General features: G+C 50.2%; 1 protein-coding gene across 1 annotated transcript in view; it reads left to right on the top strand.

The window, feature by feature from the left end:
- The first annotated feature begins 727 nt into the window (after positions 1-727).
- Positions 728-17,740, top strand: part of NRBP2 (nuclear receptor binding protein 2) — a 136,437-nt gene continuing 119,424 nt past the window's right edge. Inside the window, exon 1 of the mRNA XM_083145021.1 lies at positions 728-805. Coding sequence (XP_083001147.1) covers positions 743-805 — 63 coding nt within the window. The 5' untranslated portion in view covers positions 728-742. The remainder of the gene's footprint in view (positions 806-17,740) is intronic.

Genomic DNA, 17,740 nt, shown 5'->3' on the forward strand with positions numbered 1-17,740 from the left:
AGAGAGTTAGATTTTGGTTACTTCAAAGTGAGATCTATATTGCAGTGTAAAAATAAAGCAGCCAGTATTTACCCTGCACAGAAACAAAATAACTCACCCAAATTTAATTCTCTCTGCACATGTTACATCTGCCCCACCTGCAGTGCACATGGTTTTGTCCAGCTAAGAAGGAATTTTCCTCTAAGAGTTAACTAGAATAAGGCCCATAGTCACACAAATACACATATAAACATACAGTTACACACATACACATATAGTCACACAAATAGTACAACACATATATGTACAGTCACACACTTATCTATGTACAGTACAGGCAGAGACACAGCACACATGCCATATAGCCACACACAGTACACATGTATATGAGATATATATATATATATATATATACTGTCACACACATATATATATATAGTACCTCACCACACTATTGCTGGGTGGGCCCAGTGTCTTTATTGCAGCTGCCTCCTCCTCACACCCAGGCTGCCGTGTAGCCCCGCCCACCTGCTCGATGTGGAGACACTCCCCTCCTGTTTAGCCCCCTCCTACAGCTGGCAGAGCACTGGGAGAGGGGGCGGGGCAGCTAACCTTCCTCCAGCTCGGTGTGGACAGGCAGGACAGCCCATATGCTGTCTAGCTCCGCGGTGGCCATCTTTAACAGGAACAATGGCATCATGGGATTTGTAGTTCATCTTTGACTGCTCAGAGTCTGAGCAGTAACAGTTAAACTACAAATCCCATGTGCCACTGTCTTTCCTGCTCTGGCCACCAGTGGGCAGCCGGCCGGGTCCTCAGGCTGATGGTAAGTGAATCAGCATGAATCCCACCACACCACCATACTTGCCTACCTGCCACTCTCCAGGAGGACACAATGCTCTGCTCCTGGGCTTCCCTGATAATGTATGATTGCCATCACCTGTGGTGACACCTTTCTTATCAGTTACCTAGCTCCCCACAGGTGCTGGTAATCCTACATTATCCATACCTCCCAGCATGCCCCTCTCCAGGAGGACACAATGCTCTGTTCCTGGGCTTCCCTGGTAATGTATGATTGCCAGCACCTGTGGTGACACCTTTCTTATCAGTTACCTAGCTCCCCACATGTGCTGGCAATCCTACATTATACATACCTCCCAGCATGCCCCTCTCAAGGAGGACACAATGCTCTGCTCCTGGGCTTCCCTGTAATGTATGATTGCCAGCACCTGTGGTGACACTTCTCTTATCAGTTACCTAGCTCCCCACAGGTGCTGGCAATCCTACATTATCCATACCTCCCAGCATGCCCCTCTCCAGGAGGACACACTGCTCTGTTCCTGGGCTTCCCTGGTAATGTATGATTGCCAGCACCTGTGGTGACACCTTTCTTATCAGTTACCTAGCTCCCCACAGGTGCTGGCAATCCTACATTATACATACCTCCCAGCATGCCCCTCTCAAGGAGGACACAATGCTCTGCTCCTGGGCTTCCCTGTAATGTATGATTGCCAGCACCTGTGGTGACACCTTTCTTATCAGTTACCTAGCTCCCCACAGGTGCTGGCAATCCTACATTATCCATACCTCCCAGCATGCCCCTCTCAAGGAGGACACAATGCTCTGCTCCTGGGCTTCCCTGATAATGTATGATTGCCATCACCTGTGGTGACACCTTTCTTATCAGTTACCTAGCTCCCCACAGGTGCTGGCAATCCTACATTATACATACCTCCCAGCATGCCCCTCTCAAGGAGGACACAATGCTCTGCTCCTGGGCTTCCCTGTAATGTATGATTGCCAGCCCCTGTGGTGACACCTTTCTTATCAGTTACCTAGCTCCCCACAGGTGCTGGCAATCATACATTATCCATACCTCCCAGCATGCCCCTCTCCAGGAGGACACAATGCTCTGTTCCTGGGCATCCCTGGTAATGTATGATTGCCAGCACCTGTGGTGACACCTTTGTTATCAGTTACCTAGCTACCCACAGGTGCTGGCAATCTAGGGTGACCAACTCATCCCTTTAATTCGGGACACATATTAATTACACAGGTTCTGTGGTTGGCTTTCACCTGGTTTTAAACTGCCACACCTCAAGACTCCATTTCACCTGGTTTTAAACTGCCACAGAACCTGTGTAATTAATATGTGTCCCGGATTAAAGGGATGAGTTGGTCACCCTATGGCAATCATACATTATCCATACCTCCCAGCATGCCCCCCTCCAGGAGGGACACAATGCTCTGTTCCTGGGCTTCCCTGGTAATGTATGATTGACAGCACCTGTGGTGACACCTTTCTTATCAGTTACCTAGCTCCCCACAGGTGCTGGCAATCCTACATTATCCTTACCTCCCAGCATGCCCCTCTCCAGGAAGACACAATGCTCTGTTCCTGGGCTTCCCTGGTAATGTATGATTGTCAGCACCTGTGGTGACACCTTTCTTATCAGTTACCTAGCTCCCCACAGGTGCTGGCAATCATACATTATCCATACCTCCCAGCATGCCCCTCTCCAGGAGGACACAATGCTCTGTTCCTGGGCTTCCCTGGTAATGTATGATTGTCAGCACCTGTGGTGACACCTTTCTTATCAGTTACCTAGCTCCCCACAGGTGCTGGCAATCATCCATTATCCATACCTCCCAGCATGCCCCTCTCCAGGAGGACACAATGCTCTGCTGCTGGGCTTCCCTGGTAGTGTAGGATTGCCATCACCTGTGGTGACACCTTTCTTATCAGTTACCTAGCTCCCCACAGGTGCTGGCAATCATACATTATCCATACCTCCCAGCATGCCCCTCTCCAGGAGGACACAATGCTCTGTTCCTGGGCTTCCCTGATAATGTATGATTGCCAGCACCTGTGGTGACACCTTTCTTATCAGTTACCCGGCTCCCCACAGGTGCTGGCAATCATACATTATCCATACCTCCCAGCATGCCCCTCTCCAGGAGGACACAATGCTCGGTACTTGTTTCCTAGCACGGCCACAACGATTTAGATCGTTGTGGTCGTAAGATAAAAAATCGGATCGATCGCATCGCATGCGATTTGGTCGCATACGATGCGATCGATCCGACCGACCGATTTTTCACCCGATTTTTTTTTTTTTTTTACCAGATTTTTTTCAATTGCCCCCCCAAATGTTACTAAGTGGGCTAGACCCCACGATAGACGTCAACCCGAAGCGTGGCGAGCGCAGCGAGCCCGCGAGGGGCGGCGGTGCGCGTCCTCCGACCTTTTCATTCCCCTACTATCCACGTCGGCGTGGAGTTGAGAATATATAGTGTGGCGAGCGCAGCGAGCCACCGAGCCCGAAGCGTGGCGAGCGGACGCGTATAACTTCACAGGTATACGCGTCCCCTCGCGGGGCTCGCTGCGCTCGCCACGCTTCGGGCTCGGTGGCTCGCGGCGCTCGCCACACTATATATTCTCAACTCCACGCCGACGTGGATAGTAGGGGAATGAAAAGGTCGGAGGACGCGTACCGCCGCCCCTCGCGGGCTCGCTGCGCTCGCCACGCTTCGGGTTGACGTCTATCGTGGGGTCATGGCGGCCACATAAAAAATGTGAAATGGGTCATATTGGCCCATTTCACCTTTTTTATCATTTTTCCCTATGTGAGATGGACTTAATCAAGTCCATCTAATCTTGTGCCATTATAATGGCACAAGACCAACGCGATCCTCCCGATTTCAATGTTAAAAGATTTTTTAACATTGAAGTCTATGGAAAAATCGGGTGAATCGGTCGGTCGCATCGCGGCCGATTTTAATTGGTCGCGACCGACCGATTGACCCGATTTCTGTCATTCAAAGTGAAAAAATTTTAAAAAATCGGCCACATCGTGAGGATCGTGTCCCTTAATTAAGAGCCACGATCACTCACGATTGTGGCCGTTCTAGGAAACAAGTACCCAATGCTCTGTTCCTGGGCTTCCCTGGTAATGTATGATTGTCAGCTCCTGTGGTGACACCTTTCTTATCAGTTACCTAGCTCCCCACAGGTGCTGGCAATCATACATTATACATGCCTCCCAGCATGCCCCTCTCCAGGAGGACACAATGCTCTGCTCCTGGGCTTCCCTGTAATGTATGATTGCCAGCACCTGTGGTGACACCTTTCTTATCAGTTACCTAGCTCCCCACAGGTGCTGGCAATCCTACATTATCCATACCTCCCAGCATGCCCTTCTCCAGGAGGACACAATGCTCTGTTCCTGGGCTTCCCTGGTAATGTATGATTGCCAGCACCTGTGGTGACACCTTTCTTATCAGTTACCTAGCTCCCCACAGGTGCTGGCAATCCTATATTACCCATACCTCCCAGCATGCCCCTCTCCAGGAGGACACAATGCTCTGTTCCTGGGCTTCCCTGGTAATGTATGATTGCCATCACCTGTGGTGACACCTTTCTTATCAGTTACCTAGCTCCCCACAGGTGCTGGCAATCCTACATTATACATACCTCCCAGCATGCCCCTCTCCAGGAGGACACAATGCTCTGCTCCTGGGCTTCCCTGGTAATGTATGATTGCCATCACCTGTGGTGACACCTTTCTTATCAGTTACCTAGCTCCCCACAGGTGCTGGCAATCCTACATTATCCATACCTCCCAGCATGCCCCTCTCCAGGAGGACACAATGCTCTGTTCCTGGGCTTCCCTGGTAATGTATAATTGCCAGCACCTGTGGTGACACCTTTCTTATCAGTTACCTAGCTACCCACAGGTGCTGGCAATCATACATTATCCATACCTCCCAGCATGCCCCTCTCCAGGAGGACACAATGCTCTGTTCCTGGGCTTCCCTGGTAATGTATGATTGTCAGCACCTGTGGTGACACCTTTCTTATCAGTTACCTAGCTCCCCACAGGTGCTGGCAATCATACATTATCCATACCTTCCAGCATGCCCCTCTCCAGGAGGACACAATGCTCTGTTCCTGGGCTTCCCTGGTAATGTATGATTGTCAGCACCTGTGGTGACACCTTTCTTATCAGTTACCTAGCTCCCCACAGGTGCTGGCAATCATCCATTATCCATACCTCCGAGCATGCCCCTCTCCAGGAGGACACAATGCTCTGCTGCTGGGCTTCCCTGGTAGTGTAGGATTACCATCACCTGTGGTGACACCTTTCTTATCAGTTACCCGGCTCCCCACAGGTGCTGGCAATCATACATTATCCATACCTCCCAGTATGCCCCTCTCCAGGAGGACACAATGCTCTATTCCTGGGCTTCCCTGGTAATGTATGATTGTCAGCTCCTGTGGTGACACCTTTCTTATCAGTTACCTAGCTCCCCACAGGTGCTGGCAATCATACATTATCCATACCTCCCAGCATGCCCCTCTCCAGGAGGACACAATGCTCTGTTCCTGGGCTTCCCTGGTAATGTATGATTGCCAGCACCTGTGGTGACACCTTTCTTATCAGTTACCTAGCTCCCCACAGGTGCTGGCAATCATACATTATCCATTCCTCCCAGCATGCCCTTCTCCAGGAGGACACAATGCTCTGCTCCTGGGCTTCCCAGGTAATGTATGATTACCAGCACCTGTGGTGACACCTTTCTTATCAGTTACCTAGCTCCCCACAGGTGCTGGCAATCCTACATTATCCATACCTCCCAGCATGCCCCTCTCCAGGAGGACACAATGCTCTGTTCCTGGGCTTCCCTGGTAATGTATGATTACCAGCACCTGTGGTGACACCTTTCTTATCAGTTACCTAGCTCCTCACAGGTGCTGGCAATACTACATTATCCATACCTCCCAGCATGCCCCTCTCCAGGAGGACACAATGCTCTGTTCCTGGGCTTCCCTGGTAATGTATGATTGTCAGCACCTGTGGTGACACCTTTCTTATCAGTTACCTAGCTCCCCACAGGTGCTGGCAATCATACATTACCCATACCTCCCAGCATGCCCCTCTCCAGGAGGGACACAATGCTCTGTTCCTGGACTTCCCTGGTAATGTATGATTGCCAGCACCTGTGGTGACACCTTTCTTATCAGTTACCTAGCTCCCCACAGGTGCTGGCAATCATACATTACCCATACCTCCCAGCATGCCCCTCTCCAGAAGGGACACAATGCTCTGTTCCTGGACTTCCCTGGTAATGTATGATTGCCAGCACCTGTGGTGACACCTTTACCTAGCTCCCCACAGGTGCTGGCAATCATACATTACCAGGGAAGTCCAGGAACAGAGCATTTTCTCCCGCATGGAGAGGGTCAGGTAGGCAAGTATGCACCACACACTCACATAGTACTACAGTGGCCCCAAAATTGGCCCCTCGGCCCTTCTGGCATTTGCCAGAAGTGCCAGATGGCCAGTCCAGCCCTGTTGGTGAGTGAAGGGGCACCATTTGTTGTTTGCGACCTACCTTTTTCCATCTGGGACTGTCTCCACCTATTACGGATTTTATTTTTATAATTTTTTGTGGCTTTTGTCATTTTTTATTGTATGCCCTCTTTGATATTTTTACTTGTTTTGATGTACCTTGTATGTCTTTTTTTTCATCTGGAATAAATCAACTTTTTTATGGTCGGTGCCCGCCATCCTCCCCATGTACCAAGTGCCCGCCCCATGTACCAAGCGCCCGCCCCATGTACCAAGTGCCCGCCGTCCTCCCCATGTACCAAGTGCCCGCCGTCCTCCCCATGTACCAAGTGCCCGCCGTCCTCCCCATGTACCAAGTGCCCGCCGTCCTCCCCATGTACCAAGGGATCCGATATGTAATGCCGGCGGTCGGAATCCCGGCGGTCGGAATCCCGACCACCGAAATCCTGACATGGGGGGGACGTGGAGCGCCCCTCCTTGCGGGCGCGCTGCGCTCGCCACGCAGCGGGCCCGGTGCCTCGCTACGCTCGGCACGCTATTTTATTCTCCCTCTATGGGTGTCGTGTACACCCACGGAGGGAGAAAGTTTCGGGATTTCGGCGGTCGGGATTCCAGTGTCGGGATTCCGACCGCCGGGATCCCGACCACTTGCAAATTGACTGCATCCCGTACCAAGTGCCCGCCGTCCTCCCCATGTACCAAGTGCCTACCATTCTCCACATGTACTAAGCTGCTGTCATTCCCCAGCTGTACCAAGTGCCCGTCATTCCACACATGTACCAAGCTCCCGCCATTCTCCACATGTACCAAGCTGCCGCTGTTCCCCACCTATACAAAGTGCCCACCATCCTCCACAAGTACCAAGTGCCCGCTATCCTCCACATGTACCAAGCTGCCGCCATTCTCCCCATGCACCAGATGGCCGCCATTCTCCAGATGTACCAAACTGCCATCATTGTCAGTGGTGATACTGAGTGCTGTGGTTGCGCATGTGACGTTGAGTGCCGTGGTTGCGCCTGTGATGCTGAGTGCCGTGGTTGCGCCTGTGACACTGAGTGCCGTAGTCGCGCCGTAGTAGCTCCTGCTTCTTTCTTATTAATACACTTATAGCTTAGTTTTTCACTTGTGTGCTGCCCTGGGGTGACTGGCCTATGCCAACCTTTTTGGGGTTCTGCGCCCTAGATTCAAACTTAGTATTAGGGACCCACCAGAAATGAGGCCACCATGAAGCTGGTTGGTAGGCAAATATTTCTTGGCCAATTAATATACCAAGAACCTCTATTATTGATTAATAATATGGAGTGTGCATCTGCACCATGTATTTTTCTTTGTAGAACTACAAGTTCCAGCATGATAGCACCTCATGTATATTGGGTGTGCATTCTAAGACCCCCCCCCCCCCCTAAGCTAATATTGTGTACACCTGTACACCTGAAGGTTGGGACTCCTTCAACTTAGAGTAGCACCCCGCCCACCTGATCTGAACATTAGTTCACCAGCTTGGTCCCTGGTAGCCACAGACTGCAAACTGGAGGCACAATGAAGGTAAGACCTAAAATTGACATTAATTGCTAGTCTTGGGGATGGATTTGGGGCGCGTCTCCCCTCGGGTTGGTGTAACCGTGTTGCTTTCGGGGTGGCACACCCTAACATTTATTTAGCACTATTTATTTTCCACTAATATTATACTTTCTAGCACTTCACTTTTTAACCTCTAGCTTCTGCTACTTTCCTATTAATACACTTATAGCTTAGTTTTTCACTTGTGTGCTGCCCTGGGGTGACTGGCCTATGCCAACCTTTTTGGGGTTCTGCGCCCCAGATTAAAACTTAGTATTAGGGACCCACCAGAAATGAGGCCACCGTGAAGCTGGTTGGTGGGCAAATATTTCTTGGACAATTAATATACCAAGAGCCTCTATTATTGATTAAAAATATGGAGTGTGCATCTGCACCATGTATTTTTCTTTGCAGAACTACAAGTCCCAGCATGATAGCACCTCATGTATATTATTGGGTGTGCATTCTAAGATCCCCCCCCCCCATTCTCCACATGTACCAAGCTCCCACCATTCTCCACATGTACCAAGCTGCCGCTGTTCCCCACCTATACAAAGCGCCCACCATCCTCCACAATTACCAAGTGCCCGCTATCCTCCACATGTACAAAGCTGCCACTGTTCCCCACATGTACCAAGCTGCCATCATTGTCAGTGGTGATACTGAGTGCCGTAGTCGCTCCTGTGACGCTGAGTGTTGTGGTCATGCCTGTCGCGCTGAGTGTCGCGGTCGCGCCTGTGAAGCTGAGTGTCACGGTCGCGCCTGTGAAGCTGAGTGTCGCGGTCGCGCCTGTGAAGCTGAGTGTCGCGGTCGCGCCTGTGAAGCTGAGTGTCGCGGTCGCGCCTGTGAAGCTGAGTGTCGCGGTCGCGCCTGTGAAGCTGAGTGTCGCGGTCGCGCCTGTGAAGCTGAGTGCCGAGGTCGCGCCTGTGAAGCTGAGTGTCGCGGTCGCGCCTGTGAAGCTGAGTGTCGCGGTTGCGCTTGTGAAGCTGAGTGTCGCGGTTGCGCCTGTGAAGCTGAGTGTCGCGGTCGCGCCTGTGAAGCTGAGTGTCGCGGTCGCGCCTGTGAAGCTGAGTGTCGCGGTCGCGCCTGTGAAGCTGAGTGTCGTGGTCGCGCCTGTGAAGCTGAGTGTCGTGGTCGCGCCTGTGAAGCTGAGTGTCGTGGTCGCGCCTGTGAAGCTGAGTGTCGCGGTCGCGCCTGTGATGCTGAGTGTCGCGGTCGCGCCTGTGAAGCTGAGTGTCGAGGTCACGCCTGTGAAGCTGAGTGTCGCGGTCGCGCCTGTGAAGCTGAGTGTCGCAGTCGCGCCTGTGAAGCTGAGTGTCATGGTTGCCCTTGTCACGCTGAGTTTTGTGGTCGCCCTTGTCACGCTGGGTGTCGTGATCGCGCCTGTCACGCCTGTGAGGCTGAGTGTCATGGTCACGCCTGTGAGGCTGAGTGTCGTGGTCGCACCTGTCACGTGGTGATGCTGAGTGCCGTGGTCGCGATGTTTTAATAATTTGTACATATGTACTAAGTAGGACAGGTTACAGGGGCAGTATCTGCATTTCCTCTACCTCCCCATGGCAGCTGACCTATGGGTTTCCTCCTCATTAGGTAGATCTGGAAAGGAAAAAAAGACACAACACTGCCCCTATATAAGGCCCGCCCCTACCAGGCTCAGCGTCTTTTTTTTCCTTTCCAGGTAGAGGAGGCTTACCCTGAAAGCTGCTGCAGCCTTCCCCACTGCCTGGTGCAGTTAGGGGTTTAGGCTTAGAAGATAGAGGTCTCCCGCTACCGAGTGTAGTGGGGATACCTAATCTGGCAACCCCTCTGCCTAGTGCAGTAGCGGGGCATAGGAACCTAATAAGGAATACCTGCGCCCTACGGAAGGGCTATGCATAGGAGTCCGGCGGGCGCGTGGTAAGAGGTGACACGCAAACACCTACGCTGCATCTCCCCCTAGAAACGCCGGGTTTTCACAATGTGATATGGCTGGAGACGCCGGGGCCAGCGTCAGACGGGGCGTCTGACGTCATCGCGCTATGTGAGTCGCCGGCGTGAGCGCCCAGGAACACTGGACGGCGTCTGACGTCATCAGAGGGCGCTAAAGCTGGGCAGAAGGACGCGGTGCGTCTGACAGGGGGAGAGGGGAGCAGCTCAGATAAAAACGGCAGCGCGGCAACAAGCAGACGCTGCAGAGGTTCATGTGCCAGACGGTTGAATCGGGTAAGACTCCGCAGGCAGCGCTGCTGCTGGAGTGATTTTTATGGTTACCCTGTGCATTCCTTAATAGTATGTTTTCTGCTAGCAGTGAATCTGTAGCAAAATGGAGGAAGATAGGAAGCAGCAGGCACAGTCAGGGTAAGCCTAGGAAAATACAAAAGGAGTTGATTGTAATGTTTCTGGCATATTAGTGGATAACTGTTGTCATTACAGATCAGAGTCAAGCAAAGAGAAATTGGAGGTTAAACAAAAACACAAGAAACTGCATGCAGCAAAATGCTCTGTGTGTGATGCACCTCTGCCAGAAAAATGGAAAAGTGCAGTATGTGAAAATTGTAAAAAAAACTATGAGGCCAGATCAAATGGCAGACGTAGGGTGACATTCTATGGAATGCGATTTGCGTTATTTTGCGTTAATTAGACAACAAAATGGCGATATCGCATTTTTCCTTCAAATCGCCAATTTAATGGGATGCGCTAAGGGACTGAAATCGCATATTATGTGCGTTAATGCATGCTGACCAAAAGTGCGAGATTAATTCGCATTTTTATCGCATCCAGATGTTTTCGTACAGAACAGTATACAACTCGCTTATTTAATGCTATGCGCATTTGCAAATCGCAATTTTTAGTTGTCTAATTATCGCACTTATTTCAGACCAGGGTCTGTTTGGCGAATTAGCCAGAACCCTGCACAGATCGCAATGTTCTGTGCAGGGTTCTGGTGTTAAAAAAAACAAAACGGTTAAAATAAAAAAAAAACGAGCGCGGGGTCCCCCGCCCGAGCATAACCAGCCCCGGACTCATTGAGCCGGTGCTGGTGACAAAATCAGGGTCCCCGACAAATCGGGGTCCCCTTGATTTCATGAAACCAGCACCAGGCTCAAGGTCCGGCGCTGGTTCCCAAAATACGGGGGACAAAATGACTAGGGGTCCCCCCGTATTTTAAGAACCAGCACCGGACCCAACCAGCCAGCAGGGTAATGCCACAGCCGGGGGACACTTATTATATAAGGTCCCGCGGCCAAAGCATTAACCCCCTGGCTGGTCAGCATGGGCAGGGGTCCTGGGGAAGTGGGGACCCCCCCAATGAAGGGGTCCCCCCCCTCCAGGACTTACCAGCCCATGCTGATAGTCCGGGGCTGTCCCCGATGCCCCTGGGCGGTGGGCATCGGGTTGATGAATTGTGTAAAAAAAGAAGTAAAACTATTGTTTTCTACTGGCGAACTATGAGTCCCAGCAAGCCTACCCCGCATGCTGGGACTTGGAGAACCACAAGTCCCAGCATGCGGGGCATTAAAGGGCCCGCTGGCACTTGTAGTTCTACAGTACAAAAAATAGTTAAAGAAAACACACTGACAACCTGAAAAATAAAAGTTTAATACATACAGAACACACACTGATACTTACCTACCTTGAGCCCGTAGGTCGGTCCCTGGGTCCGGGCTCCGGGGCTCCAGGGCAGAAGAGTCCGGTTCCGGGGCCTTGGTCCTGGTTCCGGGGCTGGTCCTGGGGTTCCGGGGCTCCTGGCCTGAAGAATCCGGGATCCGAGGTAGTCCCCAGGGGTACCTAAGGAAGGAAATCCTACTCACCTGGTCCCCGGCGACGACCTCGGCATCCTCTCCGGCTGAAGCGCTGCTCCCATCTGGTACCCGGCTTACAGGACTTCACCGGCGCAGAGATGTTTCTTCCTCGGCGTCTCTGGACAGAATGATTTCTGGCCAATCAGGAGCCGAGAAAGTCGGCTCCTGATTGGCCAGAAATCATTCTGACTAGAGACGCCGAGGAAGAAACATCTCTGCTCTAGATGCGCAGAGATGTTTCTTCCTCGGCGTCTGTATTCAGAATGATTTCTGGCCAATCAGGAGCCGACTTTCTCGGCTCCTGATTGGCCAGAAATCATTCTGTCCAGAGACGCCGAGGAAGAAACATCTCTGCGCCGGTGAAGTCCTGTAAGCCGGGTACCAGATGGGAGCAGCGCTTCAGCCGGAGAGGATGCCGAGGTCGTCGCCGGGGACCAGGTGAGTAGGATTTCCTTCCTTAGGTACCCCTGGGGACTACCTCGGACCCCGGATTCTTCAGGCCAGGAGCCCCGGAACCCCAGGACCAGCCCCAGAACCAGGACCAAGGCCCCGGAACCGGACTCTTCTGCCCTGGAGCCCCGGAGCCCGGATCCAGGGACCGACCTACGGGCTCAAGGTAGGTAAGTATCAGTGTGTGTGTGTTCTGTGTGTATTAAACTTTTATTTTTCAGGGTGTCAGTGTGTTTTCTTTAACTATTTTTTGTACTGTAGAACTACAAGTGCCAGCGGGCCCTTTAATGCCCCGCATGCTGGGACTTGTGGTTCTCCAAGTCCCAGCATGCGGGGTAGGCTTGCTGGGACTCATAGTTCGCCAGTAGAAAACAATAGTTTTACTTCTTTTTTTACACAATTCATCAACCCGATGCCCACCGCCCAGGGGCATCGGGGACAGCCCCAGACTATCAGCATGGGCTGGTAAGTCCTGGAGGGGGGGACCCCTTCATTGGGGGGGTCCCCACTTCCCCAGGACCCCTGCCCATGCTGACCAGCCAGGGGGTTAATGCTTTGGCCGCGGGACCTTATATAATAAGTGTCCCCCGGCTGTGGCATTACCCTGCTGGCTGGTTGGGTCCGGTGCTGGTTCTTAAAATACGGGGGACCCCTAGTCATTTTGTCCCCCGTATTTTGGGAACCAGCGCCGGACCTTGAGCCTGGTGCTGGTTTCATGAAATCAAGGGGACCCCGATTTGTCGGGGACCCTGATTTTATGTCACCAGCACCGGCTCAATGAGCCCGGGGCTGGTTATGCTCGGGCGGGGGACCCCGCGTGCGTTTTTTTTTTTTTACTTTGCGCTTTCCTGCAAACGTGCGATTTTCAGACATGAAAATCGCACATTTTCAGGACTAAAGACAGCGCACCAATTCGCCGCAAATCGCACCACTTCGCACTTTTCAGCCTCCAAAACGCATCACATTAAATATGCGAATTTTGACCGAAAAGTGCGATTTGAAAAAGTGCGATTTGCGGCGATGTGGTGCGCTAAAAAAACATGCGCATTTATCTCAACGCATAGAATGTCACCCATAGTATCTACGCTAAGGACATCACTAGCTGATACTTTTGTCACGAAAGAGGATTTAAAAAAGGTGTCACATAAGAGGCCCAGAGACACCCTATCAGAAGACTCTGATCCAGGTGAGGGTCCTGCCATTGATATACCTGAGGAATTGGAAGAAGGGGAAGTAACCCAAGAAAAAGCGGAGCTGGACTTTAACCCAGATCTCCTGAACAATCTCCTCATATTGATAAATAAATCACTTAACATTGAGGACCCTCAGGAAGAAGGGAAATTGCAGGATCTTTTATTTAAGGATAAAAAGAAAAAACCAAAGTCATTCCCTCTATCTAAAACATTGCAGGATATAGTAGAGGAAGAGTGGGCAAGCCCAGATAAAAAGGTAGCCGTACCATTGAGAGTTAACAAAATGTACCCATTTGATGCGGAACAGGTTAAGAAGTGGGAAGTGGCCCCTAAGGTGGACTCAGCCAACGCTAGATTATCTAGGAAAACTACCCTACCCCTAGAAGATGCCAATGTGTTTAAAGACGCGATGGAGCGGAAAATGGAAATGAGCTTACGTAAACAGCGTGTCACATCAGGGGCATCTATCAAGGCCTCTTCCGCAATAGCAGTGACCTCAAGAGTCTTATGGTCCTGGTGCCAGGACCTGGAGTTCTGACCTATTAGATGGCGTCAAAAGGTCAGAATTGCTCAAAATAATTCAGAATATGCAAGTGGCAGTCGAATTCATATGCGATGCATCCCTGGATACTGTTAGATTGGCCGCTAGAGCAAATGCAAGCACCACCGTTACCAGTAGAGCGCTATGGTTAAAACCCTGGTCGGCAGACGCACAATCTAAGAATAAACTGGTATCGCTCACATTTCAAGGAGAATACTTATTTGGGAAGAACTTGGACGATATTATATCAAAAACCTCAGGTGGGAAATCGGTGTGGCTTCCCCAAGACAGAGGCTCTAAGAGGCCGTTCAGCAGGTCTCAGAGGTTCCAGCCCCAGGACTTTAAAGAGGCAAGGACATATAGACCGGGCAGAGGGTACAGAAGACCCTGGTTCGGAGGAAGAAGTTCCTTTCGTGGCCAAAGAGGCAGAGACGGAAGGTTCGGATTCCGGCAAACACAATGACGCCAAGGAAAGGGTCGGGGGCAGACTGATGAAGTTCTACTCAGTCTGGGCCCGATCTACAAAGGACAGGTGGGTGACAGAGGTCATATCGTCAGGTTACAAGATAGAATTTGTACAGACTCCAGGGGTATGGCTAGAAGACTCACCTGTACCGAAAAACAAAGAGGAAAGACTTGCCTTAAAACAAAGTCTGCAAGATATGATAACACAAGGAGTAGTGGTGACGGTTCCCAATGGACAAGAGATGCTAGGATGGCAGTCAAGGTTCTTTGTAGTCAGGAAGCAGTCGGGAGGATTCAGAACCATACTGGACCTGAGAAGGCTAAATATGTATGTGACAGCAAAAAAATTCAGGATGGAATCCCTCAGGACAATACTTCCAGATATAAAAAGAAATGCATTTCTGGCTACAATAGACCTGAAAGATGCCTACCTGCACATACCGATCTATTCAGAGCACCAAACATTTCTAAGATTCCGCATATCAGGTATAACTTACCAATTCACGGCGCTGCCGTTCGGCCTTTCAACCTCACCAAGGACATTTACCAAGGTCCTGATCGTGCTTGTGGCAAAGCTCAGAGAGGAAGGCATAACAGTTTGGGCATATCTCGACGATCTGCTAGTGATGGCACGCTCAGAAGAACAGGCGATAAGGCACATGGGCAGGGTGATAGCGTACCTTCAGGAACATGGCTGGATCATAAATGTAAAGAAAAGCCAGCTACAGCCAACAACAACAGTGAAGTACCTGGGGGTCATCATAGACTCGGTGTCAATGAAAGCAGTCTTGACTCAGGAAAGAAGAACCAGGCTGAGACAGGAAATAAACTATTTTCTAGCAAGAAGAGTAGTTCGGTCAGCGGACTGCTTACGAATACTGGGCCTCATGTCAGCCGCGTCAGACACGATAAACTGGGCAAGGCTACATTCTGTCCCAATGGGATGGAGACGGCAAGAACACAGTACAGAAGATTCTCCTGTCAAAAAGAGCAAAACAGGACCTGCTCTGGTGGGCGAACAAAGGAAGGTTAAGACAAGGAAAATCTTTCGCCACAGGGGAACAAGTACTGGTGACGACCGATGCCAGTCTGTCGGGTTGGGTAGCGGTGTGTCAAGGGTCAGCAGCGCAAGGAAAGTGGACAAGAGAAGACCGTATGCTTCATTCAAATGTCAGGGAGATGAATGCAGTGAAGGAAGCGTGTCTACACTTTCAGTCTCAGCTATACCAGAAGAATGTGGTGATCAGAACAGACAATCTGGTGGTAGTGGCATACCTCAACAAACAGGGAAGTACAAAGAGCAAAACCATGATGACAGCAGTGGCCCGAGTATTGAACTGGGCAGAAGTTTGGACGGAAAGCCTTTCAGCAGTGTTCATTGCAGGGCAAAAGAACCAACTTGCAGATGCCTTAAGCAGGAGGCAGCTGAAGCCAGGAGAGTGGGAGCTATCCCAAGAGGTATTCAGGGAAATAGTACAGATGTGGGGATACCCAGAAGTAGACCTGATGGCAACCAGAAGCAACAGGAAGGTCCCGACGTTCATTTCAAGGCACTGGGAGATGGAGTCCTGGCAGGTGGATGCACTAACGGCACAATGGGGCCGAGGTCTGATGTACGTCTTTCCGCCATTCCCGGTCATATCCAGACTGTTAAGCAAGATACAGAGAGAGAAGGCAATGGTGATAACTATTGTACCCATGTGGCCAAGAAGGGCATGGTTCCAAAAGTTGGTCAGGATGGCAGTAGCGGGTCCCTGGAGACTTCTGAATCGGGAAGACCTGTTGAGGCAGGGAAGATACGTGCAGCCACAGCCCAGAAACTGGAACCTAGCGGCATGGCTGCTGAAACCAGAACCCTGGTGAATAAAGGCTTTTCTTCAAAAGTAGTAAAAACACTACTTAAGGCTAGAAAGAACTCAACCTCAGGTACCTATTATAGGATATGGAGAGCGTATATACAGTTCTGTAGAACAACAGGGAAAGATCATAAAGCCATTCCAACGGTACTGGAATTCTTGCAGGCCGGGCTAGACAAGAAGCTCTCAGTCAGTTCACTCAAGGTTCAGGTGTCTGCACTAGGGGCAATACTGGACAAAAAAATTGCAGAAGATAAATACGTGCAAAGGTTCGTACAGGCAACTAAAAGGATAAGACCGACATTCCGCAGTCCGACTACGCCCTGGGATCTGAATCTAGTGTTAAACGCCCTAACAGAAAGTCCTTTCAAACCCCTTGAGGAGGTACCAATCAAGTGGTTAACAGCCAAGGTTGCATTCCTGGTGGCTGTGACATCTACAAGGAGAGTGTCGGAGCTGCAAGCCCTGTGGGCGGAGGAACCATTCTTAAACTTCTATGAAAATAAAGTCGTCCTAAGGACAAACCCACATTTCCTGCCCAAGGTGGTATCTGCCTTTCACATTAACCAAGAAATAGTGTTACCATCATTCTGTGCAAAACCAGCAAATGAGAAAGAACAGAAATTTCATAAACTTGATGTCAAAAGAGCATTAACAATCTATCTACAAAGAGTAGAGGATTGGAGGAAAACAAAAAGACTTTTTGTGGTTACAGAAGGTAAAAACAGAGGCCTAGGAGCATCAAAAGCAACCATCGCTAGATGGATTAAAACATGTATAGCTGAAGCATACAAGATAAATAAAAAAGAGGTACCACAAAGCTTAAAGGCGCACTCAACCAGAGCAGTAGGCTCTTCCTGGGCAAGAAAAGGGGCGGCGTCCCTAGAAGAACTGTGCAAAGCAGCTTGTTGGGCCTCAGCACACACTTTCTCAAAACATTATAGCTTGGACATCGAATCCTCCAGTGATGCAAAACTGGGCAGGAAGATACTAAGCGCAGTAATTTGAAGAATATATAATATTTCTCCTTTCAAAAAAAAAAAAAGATTAATCAGAGTGGGAAGATATATAGGTGAATGCCAACCTGTATCCTTTGAAAAGAAAATCTCTTCCTTTTTCCTTTTTTTTTCTTTCTAAAAATTGTCCCACCCAAAATTATTTTTGTACTGCTATGGTATAGGTCGTCAGCTGCCATGGGGAGGTAGAGGAAAGTACAGATTCTTACCGGTTAATACGCTTTCCTCTACTCCACCATTCAAATGGGTTTTGGATGATACTGCTTGCGCACTATTTAAACTCTCTCACTTGCTGCTCTACTCCACCATGGCAGCATTATTCCCTCCCTTGGGATATATGAAGTAATATAAGTACGTTATGTTATGTTAAAAAAAAATTTTGCTTGATAATTAAGACACTGAACCTGGTAGGGGCGGGCCTTATATAGGGGCAGTGTTGTGTCTTTTTTTCCTTTCCAGATCTACCTAATGAGGAGGAAACCCATAGGTCAGCTGCCATGGTGGAGTAGAGGAAAGCTTATTAACCGGTAAGAATCCGTACTTTC

Source organism: Crinia signifera, chromosome 5, assembly GCF_055691185.1.
Source record: "Crinia signifera chromosome 5, ASM5569118v1, whole genome shotgun sequence".
Lineage (NCBI taxonomy): Eukaryota > Metazoa > Chordata > Amphibia > Anura > Myobatrachidae > Crinia > Crinia signifera.